The 18,758-nt window shown below is 44.1% G+C and overlaps 1 protein-coding gene across 3 annotated transcripts in view; it reads right to left on the bottom strand.

Moving 5' to 3' along the window:
- Nucleotides 1–18,758, bottom strand: part of NRK (Nik related kinase) — a 1,461,188-nt gene that overhangs the window by 1,318,522 nt on the left and 123,908 nt on the right. For all 3 annotated transcript variants that reach the window (XM_069612728.1, XM_069612727.1, XM_069612725.1), the window contains exon 2: nucleotides 7,470–7,535. In XM_069612728.1, coding sequence (XP_069468829.1) covers nucleotides 7,470–7,535 — 66 coding nt within the window. The remainder of the gene's footprint in view (nucleotides 1–7,469; nucleotides 7,536–18,758) is intronic.

The following is an 18,758-nucleotide window of genomic DNA, read 5'->3' as shown; positions in this document are numbered from 1 at the left end:
TCCAGCAGACTGACCAGCCTACCCAGGAGTCTTGCTCTGTAACCGCCGCCAGGTTGTGTTGTATTTCGAGTCCTTGTCACTCTCACACGATTCGTACACTTGGCATTCCCAGGTCTGAAGTAAGTAGTGTACATTTGGCTGAGATACACACGGCCGCTCCGTTGCCCTGCTGTGGTAACAAACTGTGCGGGTTCACTTCGTTTGGGACAACTTTAACTCAACTCTGCTGCTGCAGAATCTACACGACGACGAGAATTCCCCTGCTCCTATCTGAACCTGCCAGCACTGAAACTGACGCGGAGAAGCCTGGGTCTGCTTGCATCGGGGACCGGTGAGTAGCATAGCTAGAAACTGGTCGCCCTCCTGCAGGAGCCCATAGCTTTTCCCCGCTGTGTCAAACAGCACGCCTTTCCGTACTCGCGCTCTGCTTCTGCCCACAGTGGAGGCTTCGCTTGAGTCGCGGAACTCTGTTCATCTTCTTTTGTGCACCGAACTGAACTGCCTAATTCCCTCGAAGAGACTCCCCTTTTTGCCCGCTGGCACCAGCGTGTGCAGGTACTTTTGAGCACAAGGCTCCACTCTTCGTAGGGCTTGGGCTTCCTTTTAGTTAGGTGCCTCTGAAGGCGGACTGGGTCTAATCATTATTTCGCACTGCCTGTTTTCCTCCCCTTCTAGGTGGACTACACATTTCGTGCATCTAACGCTTTAGACTCGTTTGTATTTGTATATATATTGTATTGGTTTGGTATGTATTAGTTTACTAGAGTTTTATCGTGATTTCTCGCTACGGTCATTGTTGCAAAGGCCTTGGAATAAATGTGTATATATTTTTAATATAACACCTGTTTGGAGTAATTTGAAAGTGTCCTTGCTTTGTGTGCTCATTGCGGGCTTTCAGTCACCCTCACCCCTCTTGAGATCTAGTCTTGACCGCCGCGATCGCTACCCTGATTGGTCTGGCTTGTCCAGAGGTTACCCTGTTCCAAGTAATTAGGTTGGCCTTCTGGACCTCTGCGCCTCCAGGACAAAGTTCAGAAATCCGTCTTAACAGGAGCCACAGATCCCCTGGCAGGCCTGACCTGCCGGGTTTTCAGGCCCCTACCGGCATGGTTGTCACTGAAGCACCGGCAGCGTTAGCAGCAGGGCCGGTGCTTCAGTGACCCCCTCTCCATGGAGTTCCATTAGACTCCATGGAAATGGGGACTCACAATTACCGCTAATGCTTGTGAAATCCCGGTGGCACCAGGATATCAGGTGGCGGTCAGTGTGTGACTGATCATAGGGCATCAAGCCAAAGAGAAACACACCATCTCAGGAATTGTGCCCATGAGTAATGTGCATACAATGTGTGCGTTTTCTGTGGGGTTTTGTGATTGACACCTTTATGAGAATCAGGTAATTATATGAGTACCTTTTTATGATATGCATTCTTTGAATATGTTCTGAGAACTTTTTTGATATTATTTTTCAAGCGGGTTCACTATCAGCCCTAGGAGAAAAGAAATGGGGATTGGGTAGGGTGGGGGTGAATAAAGAGAAAGGAAGTTCCCCATCCAGCGAGTGAAGTACTCCAGAGTTGCATCCCAGAATGCTGTCTGGGTACAGCACATAATACTGAAGTCCATTTTCCATTGCATAAAGAACCAATCAAGGGACTTCCAGGACCCAGTGATGTGGGCTTCTTTCTTTAGGCCCATGGTCATTCGGGCAGCCCAGCCTTGGATAAGGTGCACATCTGGGAAGTATTTTTCAGGTAAGTCAGTCTGAATGCTAATAGACTACTCCTTTTTTGGCAAAGCCAATTTTTGCAGAAGGTCTGCTCTCTTTGGAAATTGAGGCGTGGAAGAACGTTAAAAAGTCTATGCAGTCAACTGTGGCAACTCCTTTTTTATTTCCATATGTTATCCTTTGTTTTATAATGCACCACATGCATAAGGATACTTCAGAGCATGAAGATGTAAGGAGGGAAGATAGGAGGGTGCATGGGAAAACATGAATTGGCAAAGCCAACAGTGTGGGCAATGTACATTTATGGGATAGGCATTTGCTAGTCACTAATATAAAGGTGCTACCTGGCCATAATATTGCAACAGCTGAAACATTGAGTGATTACCTGGCCCTATGATTGCATTACCTTGCAAATATCTATCTAATATGTTTAGAGAAAACTGTTTCCGTTGTCAATGCTTGTTTCTAACAGAACTTTAGTGCAAGGGACAGATACAAATCAAGTGGCTAAAGGCACTTTTGGTTACAACTTTTTTTTATTATACCAATAGCCAGTTATAGCTGCAATTATTGACTCTCAGCAGATGTCATAGAAAAACACTGGCTGGGTAAAGCTTGATTTTACTACTTGATAGAGCAAGCTCAAAGAGACCCCAAGGAGGGTGCTGTGGGTGGGGATTCCCATAGGGATTAGCATGGCCATGCACCGTCAATGGGTGGGTAAATAACCAAGCAACACCCACAAGGATTATAGGAGGCACATAACCGCCACCTAATAGCCCAAACTCAAAAGTGAGAAAAGCATGGGGAATAATAATCAAGTTCCAGGATTTTAGTAGGGCCATGTGTAATATTCGATTCCAATCTTGGATAAATACAAGATGTTAGAAAACACTGTAAGGTAAGTGCAGGTACAAGTCAACACGATGAGCACCAAAAGGCCTGGCTCTGATACAGCACACCCTTGTGTGTTTTCCTTGACAGTCAATCTGTGGGATACATGCAAGGTGGACATCCAACACTACCCCCATATTCCTAGCCTTCTCAACAGACGTGGGTGAGAGATTGAACATGAATCCACCTGAAAAACATGACAACGTTTGTTGTGTTTATAATTCTAGCATGGCCCTGTTGAAGAAACGATACAAACTGTTGTTATCATCTAGCAGGAACAAACATAACACTTTCTTGGGAATATAAAATGTATTAACACAAAAAGGAGGGCAACACACAACAGTATGTAGATATAAAAAAGGACAATGGGGAAATCCCTCAATGTACCACAAATATTTGATATATTTCATCTAAATAGTGAGTACTTTAAAAAAAATGTTTTAATTATTTGTTTTAGTTGAACAAGCAACTTTACAAATGTATACAAACAGAATATGTGTTTTCTCCCATCTTTAAAAGAAATAAACAATTAAATAAAAGAAACAGGTTCTTATACAGCTTAAATAAATTAAAACAATACAGTGAATAATATGCTTTGGTTGTCAGATGACCTTGGTATTTGGTCTGCAGAATATTAGCAAGGATTCTTCAATTCTACTACATTTATCAATATACTAATAGTCGTCCTGAATGCTGTGGCCATCTTAGTATTGCTACCTTTATTCGTGTTTTATTTAAGAAATATTCCAGAAAGATAAACATATTTTACCATAACCCATGAAGAATATATAGCAAATCTGGAACCCCAGTGACCAAAAAAGGAATAAAGTGTATTTCACTGTGAGTATCTGACAGAAGATGCATTTCAGAAAATTATGCAAAAAGCAAAAACACATATTTGTTGAGGATAACATCGAGTACATTTTAAATACCCTTTCAGTCATCTTGCTCAGAAACGGTGGACACCATTTCATCGTCATCAAGCACAAATTCACGAACAACAATACCATAGAAATCATGCAACTGGCACGGCACAACAATGCACAACAATGCAATGCAGCACGGCACAACAATGCATCCAAAAAGAACACCAGATAAACAAACAGAAGGAAGAAGGGGCAGGAAGTAGGGAGGCCGCTTTTAGTCAATAAACAGAGGAGAGACCCCTCCAATGAAAGTTTTAAATTGCAGAAGTAAGGGTTAATGGCATATTTGAGGGCAGGCAGTATTGCACACTTCACCAAAATATTCTCAGGAGTCTTTAGGTATCTCCCAAATATGTGTCAATGGTGACCTTAATGTAGTCAGTTGCTCAAACCCCCAACAGCATTTCTAGCCTATATATGCCCTGAAAATGGATGTTTCAACATGAGCAACATAGGCTTCCACAAGAATTAATTCATGTGGTTATCGTTTGCCTCTGCCCAAAGTAACAGAATTCCATGGTGAAGGCAGGGCCATATTTGGCATCTTCACGCTTGTTGCCAGAATGCTGGCATTCGATTACAATCAAACAGCAAAGGTCTTCTAGTACCCAGGGTCATTTTACAGAGGCAATCTATGCCCTTCTCACCCGCCTAAACTTAATGTACCTGCCTTCAAAACTTCAGATTACGTATGGAAATCATCATAACTTCTAGTCCTCCGGCTCGCCACTGTCCTTACTGCATGACGTCTGACTGCCTTTGAAGAATAGTACCCCAAATATTCTAAGGCTTTTTAGATTATTCCTTCAAGGGCTGGATGATCTGCCCTTCTCTTGTGTTAAAGAAAATGAAAGGGTAAGAAGGCGTGGCTGTAAGGACTGCGACAGCATGGAGTACTAAACGTAATTATGATCCCATACACGTATGTATTGATTTATGGATACATTTGTAGCGTGCACTTAACCTGTGGGCGTCTAGGCGCTAGTTACAGTTTATGCAGTTAAACCAACAATTAGCAGGTGGTGAGGTTGCTAATGGAACAGGTGGGTTTTCAGTCTTTTTCCGGACAAGGTGTCGGGAGGGGCAGATCTCAAGGCAGGGAGGGGGGAGTTCCAGAGCGCGGCAGCGGAGACAGGGAAGCTGGAACCACCGGAAAAATATAATAATAAACCAAACATAATCTGGAATTACCTTCCATGTCCCTTTCACTCTTCCCAATCCTTGGTGCGTGACACATTCACATATCATGCCCCTGCCATGGGCCGCCTGTTATAGCAAAAGCAAATGCCTAAATACTGCTGAGAACGGCTATGATGTGATGAGAGGGACAGTGCATCTGTATCTACAAGAAGCTATCTATGAATGCTCAGTGGCTCTGTACTGGAGGTATACATCCAGGGATGGCTACTGGCTGGCACTGAATATGTCCCCTTCGAGGCCCACTAAATCTTACTATACACTGGGGTGCATCATCTGGTGAAAAGTTGTGTTGACCTATCAGATGCCCCGGCTGATCGTCAAGTTTAACATTCCCGGGTATTTAGTAGGATAGCCAGTCAGGAGATACAGTTACAACAGATACCTTAGGAATGAGAGCTGCTCAGTGTATTTCCATTTCATTTGAACCACATGTTCTATATCTTTGTGAAAAGGAAAAGATGGTGAAGGCAGAATGTTGAACTGGTTTCTTTTTGGGTGAAGGAGGAGTAGCTTCATATTCTAGATTCTGCCTTGCTCTGTGTAAGACCACCTTGAGGTCCTCCCTTCAGATATATTTAATAGGAAACACTGCCTTCCCTTCTTCTTGAGCCCCCTTCACCGTCAGAGGTTCATCATGTGAATTTGTATCATCCCCTTTTCTTCTTCTGCCGCCAACATTGGCTTTAACGGGGACTTGCCCCTGATGTTTGCACCAACTGAACTCACTCAGCCTCTGCCATTCTTCTAGGAGATGTGGAGGCCCTGCTTTTCAGATGGTGATACCTATGCCTGGACACCCTGGGAAAAGAAGTGGTTCTGGATGATTCAGCAATAGGAGATACTCGCTTCCTCTTCACCAGCACTTTCTTCTGCTCCAGTTTTACAGAATCCACTACAATCAATGGACATAGGGGATGGCCACTGTTTATCTGCAAGCCACACCCCCACCCACATTTAGCGCTCAGCCCAGGAGAAGCCACAATTTGATACCCCATCTTTTTACAATGCTCAGGGATATCAATTATGTTTTGAGATTCTGACAGTAGTTGTGAGTTGTATTACTATTTATTCTACAATTCAATAACTGGGGAAATTAGCACTCTGATTTCTCCATAAAATCTTTCCATTCATGGGGCACTGATAAAAAAAAAAGCATCTGCAGTGCATCCTGCTTATCTTGTCTGTTGCACCTTTTCCACTTCAGCGTAGCCGGACGCGACCCGTCGCCTGCATCTGCTACAGCACAGATGTGGCTTTCCTCACTGTCTACCCGCCTCATCTTCTGCATTCTTTCCCTGTTCGGAGCTGGCACATGCACACATCAGAGAAGAACTATTATGACCGCAACAGTACTTCCAACAATATCCTCTCTCCTATTGTGAAACACAGACCGGTATTCGCAACAGCACAGAGCATAACGGTGGAGTTGCAGCGTTCTAATGATAATGCCTCATACAGAACCACCAGCAACCGTGTATCCCTAGGCTGGGACCCACAGGAACATTTTAGGTTCCTGACAACAATGCATATGTTTACTGTAATCCGAAAAGGCACCTGCAACAGCACAGATGATGGCATATAGTCAGCAACAGCACCACAAGTAATCCTTTATATTATTTATTTTCTGCTGACCCATAGCAACTCCTCTATGCCAACCTTCTTGTGGAAGAGGGAAAAGGGGGGCAGAACTTACATCCCTTGTAGGGATCAGGGATCATTTATACATTACTCAAATGTTAGCAATGTGTTTCTGGAAAGACACTCAGGCTCATGTAGTAAGGACTGCGATGAGGAATGGGGTCAGGAGGTAATGCTCTGATACTTGCTGATGGAGAGAGTATGAGAAAAGAAATCCAGAACAATAGATGTTCAATCCCTGTGCATGTTGACAAATGGGTCTGATGTACTAAGCTAAAAAGGTAACTTAAGTAAGACTACATTTACTAAACTCAAAGACGTAAGCCATTTTTTGGTGTCAGTTTTACTCACATTTTTTTTTTTAGCTTGGTAAATCAGCCTCAGCTATGTATATATGTATTGGGCTGATTTACTAAGCTCAAAAAACAGTGTAAGTAAAACTAAATTGACCAAGGTCAAACAAAATATAGGTAACAAATACTTACACCACACAATGACTCAAGTTCTACTTACACTAATCTTTGGAGCTCAGTAAATCTGCCCCAAATGTCTCCAGGGCGCGTTGCATAAGTTTGCAAGAAATAAACATTATAAGAAACATTATAACAAAGAAATGCCAGCTTTGGGTCTGCAGTGAAATGAGCCATCAGAATGCCTCATGCTAGGAAGTGGCCGCATGATTCATTTCCTGCTGCAATGAGTGGTCAGAGGCATAAGCAATTTTAAAGCAGGCGGTTTTCCACAGAGATTCCCCAAGATAGACCTTTGAAAGAATGGTTAGCATAGATAATGTAGCCATGCACTTGCTTGCAAACAGGAAACTCTGGCAATCACGGCAGCTCTGTTACAGAATACAGAAAGATAATGACTACCGCCTAGACCAACCCTGTTATACATGCAAATGGATCCCTTAGCAGTTAGCAAGAGAGAGACGTCTGTAACACATCTGTGTTCTTATTACACTGTACCAAACTGCAGCATGGCTAGACACATCTATGTTCAGCATCGTAGTTTCATCCTTACAAGTGTCCCTTTATTCTGTACAATAAACATCTGTATTCGTCATTTGCCAACGAGTCATACCTTGTAGACTTGTCCGTACGTCCCATTTCCAACAACTTCCACCAGCTCAAATATTCCCGCCGGGTCCTGAAAGGTAAAACAGACACATTATGTGAATCTTTGCCATAGTGAAAACAATGACTCCATAAGGCACGCACAGAATATGTAGGGGAGATTGCTATAACCAGTGTTTCTGAGGCATACTCATGCCCAGAGCATGTTTCTGAGTTAAAGGGACCAAGAGAAAGGGCCTCATTACAAGGGCTGCCTCCATACTGGGTCCCAGTACTGGGTTCCTTCAATGAGGAATCACCGGGTCATTCCGACTTTGGAGGACCCGGTAATTCCTCCTTGAATTAACCCATCCCCATTTGAGCCCCCATAGGGCTCAATGGGAATGGGGAGGGAGCTAATAATGGGCCCGTTAATAACAGCCCATTATTTGCTCCCTGTTCCCCTCGCGGGACCCGCTAAGGACACCTGGTTTTACCAGGCATCTTTGCCGGGTCCGCAAAGGGGAACCTCATAATAGGGCGTCCCGTAATGAAGGATGCCGGTCCCCTAGCGGCACCCTTCATTACGGGAGCACCTATGTTATTATGAGGGCCAAAGTGTTACCCCATCTGACACAGCTCGAAGCCATCAACAATATGGCTCATGCATTGAAACAGGACTCTCTGAGCTGTACGAAGCTATCATACACAGGTATACACATTGTATGGTGAATGTTGGGTTGGATTTAATAATACCTAACAAAACTGTTAGAGGGTTTGCTTGTACTAACATACAATTGGCATGATGCTTTCTTTCTTGGCAGGAACAAATGTGACATACTGCATGGACCGTATAGCCATTGCCTGGTGGAGCACACTTTGCTCCCTTTGAGCTACTGCTTGTTTGTGCACATACCATGAATACCATTGTCCACAAGGAATTCTGGGGCCTGCCTGGGACCGCTCTACCTCCAACTTTCTCTTCCAAAACATCTTCCTTTGGAAGCTCTCTGCTCATCCACCTCCAACTGTCGGAGGGTCAGACGCTTTTCCAAGCAGAGAGGGGGGGGCATGTCTAGCTCGTCAGCTGGGGCCTCCCTCTAGAACAGCCTCCCTGCTTCTCTCAAAGTTGAGCAGAACAACCTCCGGTACCGGAAGCAACTCAAGACCTTCCGCAAGACCTTCCTTTTTGCTTCCACTTTCTCTCTTTCTCTCCCCTGCTGATGCACCTGACTGCTCCGCGCACTGGTCATCTGGTCACCCTCTGAACTTGGGCCCAGGCTCCTGCATGTTCAGTTGCCCTCACATTGCCTCCGGGATCCCCAGCACTTAAGGGTCTGTATCTGAAATCCTACAGTCCCTTCTCCCTGCACTTATGAGCCACCCACTAGTTGCACTTGTGAGTTAACTGCACTTCCCCCTTGACCACCCCCTGGCACTTCTCCCCTTTCCTCTTCCCTGCACTTGCGTGATCTGAATGACACAAGGCCTAATGAGATCGTTATTCTGTCCTCCCTTGTTTCCCCCTCCATGTCTTGTCGCACCTAGAAGCACTTGTATACAGGCGCGTTATAAATGCCGCATCATATCATACCACTGATTTACAATTTGCATAAAGAGGGACAGAGCATTATCTGCTTTCACACAGCGCTCGCTTGTGGCACATATGGCCTCAAGAGAGTGAGGCCTAGATCCTGCTGTTACTACATATGTGTACCACTGTCTTAATGTTGATTGTGTGACAGGGGCATTGATTGTGTCTTCATTGTAAATGCTCTGTTCACACTCGGGGAAGGGACATTAGCATATCAGGTGGCTGGAACAGTAGGCGACAATATACATTATCTGCCCTTTGTTCGAGTCATCTGAGGCCCTTCCCCAGGTGGCACCATTTATTACATTTTTTTGTGTGTGTGGCGGCAACAAGGAGCCTCTCCCGGTTGCTGCCCCACCACCCCCAAAACTAATCAAACCACTTCCCCACCCCCTATCCCTCTCTCAATTTACCTGCAGGGCCAGAGCTTTGAGCTCCAGTCCCCGTGCTCTTTCCAATCCCAGCCACCGCCATAGAAATGGAAAGAGACAAAGTCCTTTTTCCCTATTGCGGCAGCCATCTTTTTGTCATTATTTTTCCCCCTCGGGAGATTGGCTATGCAAGCTGCAAGAATCTCCTGAGGGGAAGAAAAGAAACATTTGCACCCCAGATAAACCCTGGGGTGCAAATGGCTTTCACCCCGTTGGAGGGTAGGCGGACATAGCTGGTAACGGGCCACAGCCCTTTCTGAGGCCCTCGCTTCGCACGGGCCTTCCGTAGATTGGGCTGGTGGACCGTTACCAGCCATGTTCACCCCACTGCTAAGGGGGTGAAAGCCATATTAAATAGGAAATAAGGGATAGTCTACTGGCTGACTAGCATCACCCACTAAAAGGAAGAGACACCAAAAAGTGGATCAACGTTCAAGTGCAATCAAGTGAGAAATTAGTGTGTGGCAGTTTAGTAGAGTTCCAAAAACCTACATGCCAGATATAGCATTCAAGAGGAAGGAAATGGGCGAAACTGATGGCCACCTTCGACCTTCACAATGTCCACTTCTTGGGAAAAATTACCCACCCGATCCTCCCAACCTGGGAGTTAGCCGGAAGAAATGAAACTCTAGACCATGTCTACCTTTCCAGAGATCTTCTGACGGAGATTACAGGTTTTGAGGTTATTCGCACTCTTAACAGTGATCATAATCTTCTGCAACTGAAGTGGTCAGCCCCCTGTTTACCAGTTCACGAGAGTCTGAGTGACCTCAGAACAACTAACATCGAGACTTATGCTAACTCCACACGCCTGAGATTGAAAAACTCAACCATCACGACATTAACAACAAAGTACCGTAAAGCCAAAGTTCTGGAAAATTCAAAAACGTCATCCAGCCTTACGGACTATTGTCCACTACTACAGCCATACCAGGTTTCAAATCTGGGTAGCCGTATGAAAGCGAAGACCAACCACTGTAACAATCCAACACTCAGAGATAAAAGACTCACGATGAGACGAGCCCAAAGAAAATCCAGACGTTTCCCTTCTATCATAAACAGCGAAGCAGCTCGGATTGCAACCAATAGCTACAAGAACTGGTTAAAAGACTTCAAACTCCAGCTCTACCAAGGTGATTCTGAGCAAATGCTGAGAGTATTAAGTGGGAAACAAACAAAGGCGTTCTGGTCACTGATTGCTTCAAAAGGAGCACTAAGTGAAGATACTTTAACATCTAGTGTCCCTGAAGAAACTTGGATCTCCCACTTTTCAGCTCTTTTCGATCCATCCTCAAAAAAGACTGAACCCTACAAAGACCGAAGTACACACTGGGACATCGAACTCGATCCAGTCTGCATCGAATCCAAAATCAAACAACTAAAATCATCTCAAGCACCTGGGCCAGACGGCTTGTCAAACATGGACTTAAAATCTGACCCTCCCAGTTGGTCCATTCTGATAGCCGAAATATTTTAATCCTGCAGGGTATCCAGATCCATTCCATTGTCCTGGAAGACAGCTAACGTTGTGCCAATTTACAAATCTGGAGATAAAAGCGATCCAAACAGCTATCGACCAATAGCACCCCTTGATTGCATTGGGAAACTCTTTGGCTCTTTCCTCCTTGACAACTTTAAGACGTGGATGCCATCTTCCGAGGGGTGGGACAACTTCCAAACGGGTTTTAGGAAAAACCTAAGCACCATGGCTAATATATTTACTCTTAACATCCTCAAGGCAAGAGTACAGGAAGGGGGGTCCCCTCTTTGTCTGGCTTTCATCGACTTGTCCAAAGTGTTTGACAATGTAAATCGAGAGAAGCTATGGAGAAAACTCACCAACTGGAAATGTCCCGCCACCCTGCTAATTCTATACAAGACCTCTATTCTGAAACATCAATGAGAGTTCGATTGACTGGCACAGGTCTACTCTCTTCATCAATTTGTATAAGATGCAGAGTAAAACAAGGATGCACCCTGGCATCGGCCCCTGCACAACGCCTATACGGGCGATTATCAACAATCTGAAAGAAATGTAAAAGCCTTCCCACCTTCTCTGGGCTCCAAAAAGATCAGTAGACTGCTTTACGAAGATGATATCATTCTGAATGATCAAACAATGATAGGGCTCCAGAGAAAATTGGACAACTCGAACAAATATCTAAAAGAGAATGATCTGGAAAGCAACAGCCTGAAAACGAAAGTGATGTGCCTTATAAAAGCGGCTCAGAGAAAAACATCAAAGGCATGGTTCTTCAACAATGCACGCCTCAAAGAAGTTGAAACATTCAGATATTTGGGCACCATGTTTAGCAACAAGAAGAACGAATCAACAATGCAAGATTTCTTGGTCCAAAAACATAAAACCTTAACCAACCAGCTAATCATTGTGGACAAAAAATTGGGTTGTTTTTCAGTCAAGGCTGCAATAAACGTTTACAGGATGAAAGCGGTCCCTGCACTCTCTTATGGCGTGGCAGCCATGCCAAACATTCCAGACTCAATTTGGCCTAAGTTGGAAGGTTTTCTTTGGAAAAAAGTATTTCGACTTCCAATCTCCACACCATTAATCCTTATAAGAAGAGAACTCGGTTTAATCCCACTTGAAGGCACGGTACCCCTCAACAGCCTGATGTTCTACAGGGAAGTGAGACTATCTAAAGAAAAAATCTATGTATTAATTCAAGAAGAAATTGAGAAAGGTCAAAACAAAATGCTCAAATCCTGGGTACATAAAAACCAAACTCTTCTAAAAACCATAGGAAGTACTGAGGAGGAGCTCGCATTCAACCCAACCAAGACGGCAAATAAACTGAAAGAAAATGACTGGTGTGACACACAGCTGAAAGCACTGAATTTCAAAGCAGCGGCCCAGCTCCGCTCTTCGCTCAAAAAATAAATGAGCCCATCAGTTACCTATTGAAGTTTCCTAACAAGACCTTTCGTTCGATGTTCTTGCGAGCCAGATTGAACATTTTAAAAACAAACAAGGTCTTGAAAATCCGAGGTAAAACTAGGACAGATTCCTGCCGCTTTTGTTTGGCCAAGACACGAAGGAAAGCTTAAAACATCTGATCCTCCACTGTCCTGACACCATCGGCAAAAGGGAAATTCATCTAGGTCATTTGCACTCCAAATTTTCAAGAATGGACAAAGACTACTGGTGGTCCTTCTTGATGAATGTGCTAAGTCGAAGATCAGTCATTGCGTTGGTAAACTTCCTGCATAGTTTGAACCTGGACTCTCTTTTCCAACAAACGCAACCCGAAAGGACTTAGCCCAAACCACTTCATCTGGAAAACTTTAAATGGAAAACATCCATAAAACAATAGTGGAAAGAAGACTTTGTAAAAACTGAAATTCAGTTAACACAATAAATAAAAAAATAAAAATAAAAAAAATAGCATTCAGTATATCCAATGTGTGACTGTACAAATGGAACGGCCTTTTAGAGCAGCCCTACGTGCCTGGATGTTGTCAGCTGCAGCTCCAATTAGCCCTAACCAGTAATAACAATAACGAGGGATCATTGGAGACATAGTCCAAAACAACTAGCGTGCTGCATGTTGCGGATACCAAAAATAAAACATGCAACATTCAAAAGATGCTAATGCTTTATGAATGATTATTAGACAGTGGTCTATGATAACTTGTGAAGATATCAGCCAATGAGGTTTCACTTCCACGGATAGATATATAGAACTGCATGTTAAAAAAAGGATGGACCACCCTGTAAAATTCTGTGTTCCTATCATTCAAGAGATGTATATGTATTTAGAGTTTTACAGCGTGGGAAGTGTTACACAATGTCCTTGAACATCAGAGTGTAGCTTTACCCAATATTGGACAGATCAGTTTGGAAAGATTCAGACTATTTTGCTAGAACTTAACGTTTCAATCAGATAACACTGCAAAGGGAATCATTCTAGGGACGTCATTTCACCAAAATGCCAGGGGTAGCGGAAGTGACATCACATGACCCTGGACCTCTGATGACATCACAGAAAGTGTCATTTGACCCCACCCCAAAGTGACATCACAGGAAGCGGTGCAACATGATCGTTTAGCCCTTGACAACACAGGAAGCGGCATCACATAGCATTGTTTCTAAGTACACTATGAAAAATATGGTTACAATATCACTGTAACGTGATATACATTTCATACAAGAATGGATCACCATATGTATCGGCAGAAAAAAACATGCTATAACTGCAACTTGTGAAAAGCAAAATACATAGTCCGAAATGTATGCTTCTTCTACACTAAATGCTTTTTGGAGGATTTTGCCTGCATTGTGAATTTGAGGTGTTTGAGAACAGACTAAATCAGTGACTCACCCCCTGAAGTGTGCCTAAAATAAATCTTTAATAAGTCTAGCAATTATTGTATAGAATTTCAGAAAAACAAATTATTTGTTATTCCTATTCTTTCTTATTTAGGGTCACTGCTTAAAGTGTTACACTTGTGGAACCCCTTGTTTTTTTTAAAGAAGCCTGAACAAGAAAGCCAGCCTCTCTAGAAACAAAGAGCCAGATGGCAATTGCCACAGCCCAGGAGCTTCAATTTGTAAACAAAGTTTTTTTACAAAATTTTCTTTTTTAGGGGTAGCAAGGGAGACGTCCCTAAATAATTTGAATAAAGCATTGTAGTTTAAATTGTCCACAGGAATGTACATTGCTTTTATTATTTCTGAGTTTTCTGGATCAGAAAATTAAACTCTGAGTTAACCATTAAATATAGTTCAACTGGGTTGCATATTTAGGTTGAGTGTAAGCCGTTCACAATCGGGAACAAACGGGCATCAGCAAGCCCAACAGATTGGGCTGTTGCATAGACAATGGATAGGCATTTCCACAGCGAGAGTCATATGCCCAGCTCATCACACAACTCGACAGCTTTTGCTAACCAGATAGTACCATCAATTATCCTTGTGTTGCCATGATATGCCGAGGTGCTCTCATCAAATGGCACATCACATAGCATGTACTGCTACCTCTACCGGGCATTGCCGTCATGTAGTCAGTGCTGGAAATGGACATTATTAACTGTGGGATCCCACCAGTTAGGGGCAGGGGGACCTGAGATTTCTCTCAGCACCCTTCCCCCCATAAATAAACATTTAGATTTCAGGAGATTAATTAATACATTATTAAGGGAGGAGTGCTTCCTATAATGATGCAAGCAAATGAGAACATAAGCACATCCCTCCATGGCTGTACTTCAATATTTTCTGCAGAGTGGAATTCGGACAGGAATATTCACAGCCATTTTAACCAGACGTTCCAGGAGTCTAGCGAAAAAAGGCACTCGCCTTTGTACAGGAATTCGAAACCCGTGCCTGGCCGATCATTAATGGGCTTTAGTCGTTTTCTGAGACCTAGGTAGACATTTTTTGTCGTATCAGATAAAATCTGGGCCAATGACCAGCGCTGCATGTACTACTAACCACCTTGCAATTTATTGCCATAAAAAAGGTCAGATACTAACGCCATTGTTATCAGGCTGGCACAGGGTGTATTCTTGTGATCACAGTGTGATCTTGTTGGTATAGAATGACTGTATCATCATTTTATAGAGGGTTCTCCCGCGGAACCTCAGGCATAGGTTAACAGGACAAAGAACCAAAAAATAAGGGGTACAAATAAATGGTCACACATTTAGAATGTGGTGTTATCTGAGTTTGTAGGTGGGGTAAGCCATCAACAGCCCGGCAGCTTGAGCCAAATTAGACCAGAGCAAAGCGAGGGGACAGCAAAGGACTGTGATATATGAATGGCTTTTAAGGCCTGTAAACACAGGTGTAAACACCATTAATACCCCCGGCCTGCAGGCGGGAGCACTGGTAGTGGGTATGGGAAACAATGTCCCTTTGTTGAAGGGGCATTTGCAGCTGTGCACACCGTCATTAAAGGATAGGCTAAGTCACTGTAAAATGGAGGACATAATGTGGCGATTGAGACACGTGAAAGGTATGTGAAAAAGTGCAGGAGTTTGTAGTTTACAGGAACGGCACACGTGCAGAAGATGCGAGTCATGCAGAGGTGCTGTTTGAAGAAAGGTCTCTCCACTATCAACCCAAATTACTGTACGCGAGAAGTGTCCTGGGCGGGCCGGTGTGGGACGGTGAGGAAATGGATGCGCTACAAGCCAAGGGGACAGAGTCACACTCAGGGCCATTTTAAGCACTTTTAGGGCCCGGGGCACAGACCTCTTTGGGCCCCCAGCCCCCCCAAACTCCCCAACCAAACCAAATGAATAAATGGATCCAGAATACCTGGTGGCACCCCCCTCATCATGATCACAACCCATAGCTTGATATGCTACCTCACAGCAATCATAATGAGACGTAGTGAACACACAAACTATGTACACCACAGTGAATGCTGAAACCATTACAAGATGAATTGATCAGAGCAGAATGTACTTTTCAACAAGACATGTAATAATAGGTTTAGAGCCTCAGCAGCATGCAATACAATATCCTGTTGTGTGCTATTTAAGTTTGGTGAACAATGGAAACTGACTTCTTAATCTCAGCCAGCCTTGTGGGGCCCCCTTACAAGGTGGGGGCCCGGGGCAAGTGTCCCTTTTGCCCTCCCATAAAGACGTCTCTGATCACACTGGAAGAAAAGTATTAGGGCCTAATTCAATGGAATTTTTTGCGCAGTGCAAAGTGACTTTGTACTGCCAACAAACACCCAGATTCACAGACCGGTGCAAAAGTACACTTTGCATCACGCTAAATGGGCCTAATTCATGGTTCAAAGAGTACTTCTGCAGTGCAAACTGCAAAAATACGCTTTGCACAACTCTGTGAATCAGGGTGTTTGTTGGCAGTGCAAAGTCACGTTGCACAGCGCTAAACATTCCACATATGAGGTCCTTAGAGAGGATGTGTCCCACGGAAATGTTGCATTTAACATGTCGAAGTAGTGCAGGATGTGTAGCTCAGTAGAAATCAAAAGGCACAGTTTATTTGCATACCTTTCTTAGGGGCAGTTTTAACAGACTAGCTGAAACATGGCAATACGTTGTTGGGGCACGTTAAGGTGGGGAGAGAGTTAATGTCACCCTCCGCCACCGTCACCTAGCTGCCCTGCACTAGCCTCGGGAGACAGTGACGTCTTGAAATTGATACACAGGTGGTAGGGAAGCGTAAACCATGCTAATGGCCAACAGATTAAGCTACATTTCAGCCTGACTCAGGGAATTGCAAGGCAGGACACCATGAGGCAGTAGGACATGCGGCGCTTTTTGATGGCTCCAAGACAGCTATGGGGGCAGAGAAGGGAAGCAGTGAGGATACAATCTGAATCTGTTGAGATCTCACGTCTGACTGACATGTAGTGCAGTGACTGTGGCATTTAGGGGGCAGCTAGTTGATCAGTTTTAGGGATCACTGCAAGGATGTACTTTGTGAGAACACCTACAGACCCTTTATCTTCCTAATATCCGCGCAAAGCCCTGCAGTCGGACACTGTTTCTACACGATGTGCGTGCGATATGGGTGTGCTGCCTCCCTAAGATTTCCATGCGTGGATGTGACTTCCCAAAGTAACAGGGAGCTCAGGATTGCCTGCAAACATTGGCAGTGCATACCAGAAATGATAAAATGGCTGTCAGAAGTTTGAAAGAGTACAGCCCAGGGCCTGTTCCAAAGTTGGAATGATGTATGCGAGAAGATACCCAACCAAAGATGGAGTGAAGAAAAGTTGCAGAACAATCTGCAATACTTAGTAGACACATTTAGGATGAATCTCTTCCCAAACTAAATCTCAGCAGTTGGAAAAGACCCTGCTGCACAGTTTGCCAAGTACCCTGCTCACCACCACAGATCAGACAAAGTGGTTGCCTAATTGCTGGAAGTAGAGATCAGTGGGCATTGAGACTCCGCACAGCAGACTGAACCAGCTCCCTGAGGTGAAGCTCACACCTAACTGCCAAGCATTAACAGTGTGTATGGATCTCCACGGATATACGTTGGTACCAGTGGAAACTCCCTTCTTCCCCTTGCAACCCGTGGTTTGGAGATTACAGGGACCATTCCACGATACACAATCAAACACAGCTCCATAAGTGCTAAAGTTAATTTCAGCAGTCACCATCCCTTGTTCCGACAAGCCCCGTAGAGGATTCCTTATGACTGATGATGGCCTAAGGGAGGGACATGAGTGGGATCAATTTAACCCACCCTTACTGCTTCAGAAGCAGTGTGAGTGGGCAAAGAAGTGAGCAGCAGTAGAGGAATCTGCAGTTTTGTTTGGGTGGGGGAAGCATTGGACATGCAAGTCTTTACATTGCATTTATTGCATGATGCATTATCAGCCATTAGATTCATTATTGGGTCATTTGAGCATGCAGTTCACATGCGATTACCTTGGGCGTCTGGATCTCCTCCTTCATCGCCATGGCTGATTGTCATCACCACTGGTGAAAGGTACATAGCTTAATCCATGGGCCTTCCCACATTTACCACTAATTAGGAGCCAGCATACCATGTGTATCAAAACCTCTGAAGTTTGCACTGCACCCCTATTACCCCATGTGCGCAATCCTCCACCTCCAGCGATGTGGCTGCTGGTCCTCGTTGCTAGGCCAACGTGCACACTATAACCTCCTAGTGTCTCACATCTCCATCAATTGAGTCCCTAACTGCCGTGTACAGCAGGGCCTAATGTGTTTACCTAGCTTACCCTCCATTATCATAGCATCATAGCATTACACTCATTCAGGTTTCTCCCTATGATGTTCTTGGACCACAACTCACCAACCTAACTACACCTGTCCTTATTTACTGTTTGTTTATCACTAAAGGACTGATTTATTTACTTATTTAATACTGACCTTATGCACTCTAATATTTTATTATGATCATCCTTGGCATTATTTTGCTGTGTAATTGATTGCCAGTGGCCTTATTTCTTACATTTTGGTCACTACTGGCCTTGTATACTATATTGTATTTTGGTCACTTATAGAGATGTTTATTGTACTCTAGGTACCAACTGAGCTCTTCTTTTAGTTGTTTCTTATCTTATTTACAGTATTGCTGGTTGCTAGTGCCATGGTTGGCCAGCATAAATAATATAAGTTCCCAACCAGTTTATGCTCTCTACTACCCACTGTGATGAATCCTGTGGAGTCCTCACAAAGACCCTAACTAAAGTCTCTTCCCAGATGGCCAGGGGAAGGCAACCGCTACCTGATCCTGTCCCTAGGCGTGGTATTAGACAGGAGGATCACCTGGAAAGAGAAGGGTACCAGGAGAAAAGTGAGGCTTTGTTGGGTA

Source organism: Ambystoma mexicanum, chromosome 5p, assembly GCF_040938575.1.
Source record: "Ambystoma mexicanum isolate Mex_15411 chromosome 5p, UKY_AmexF1_1, whole genome shotgun sequence".
Classification (NCBI taxonomy): domain Eukaryota; kingdom Metazoa; phylum Chordata; class Amphibia; order Caudata; family Ambystomatidae; genus Ambystoma; species Ambystoma mexicanum.
This window is presented reverse-complemented; position numbering and strand designations above follow the sequence as displayed.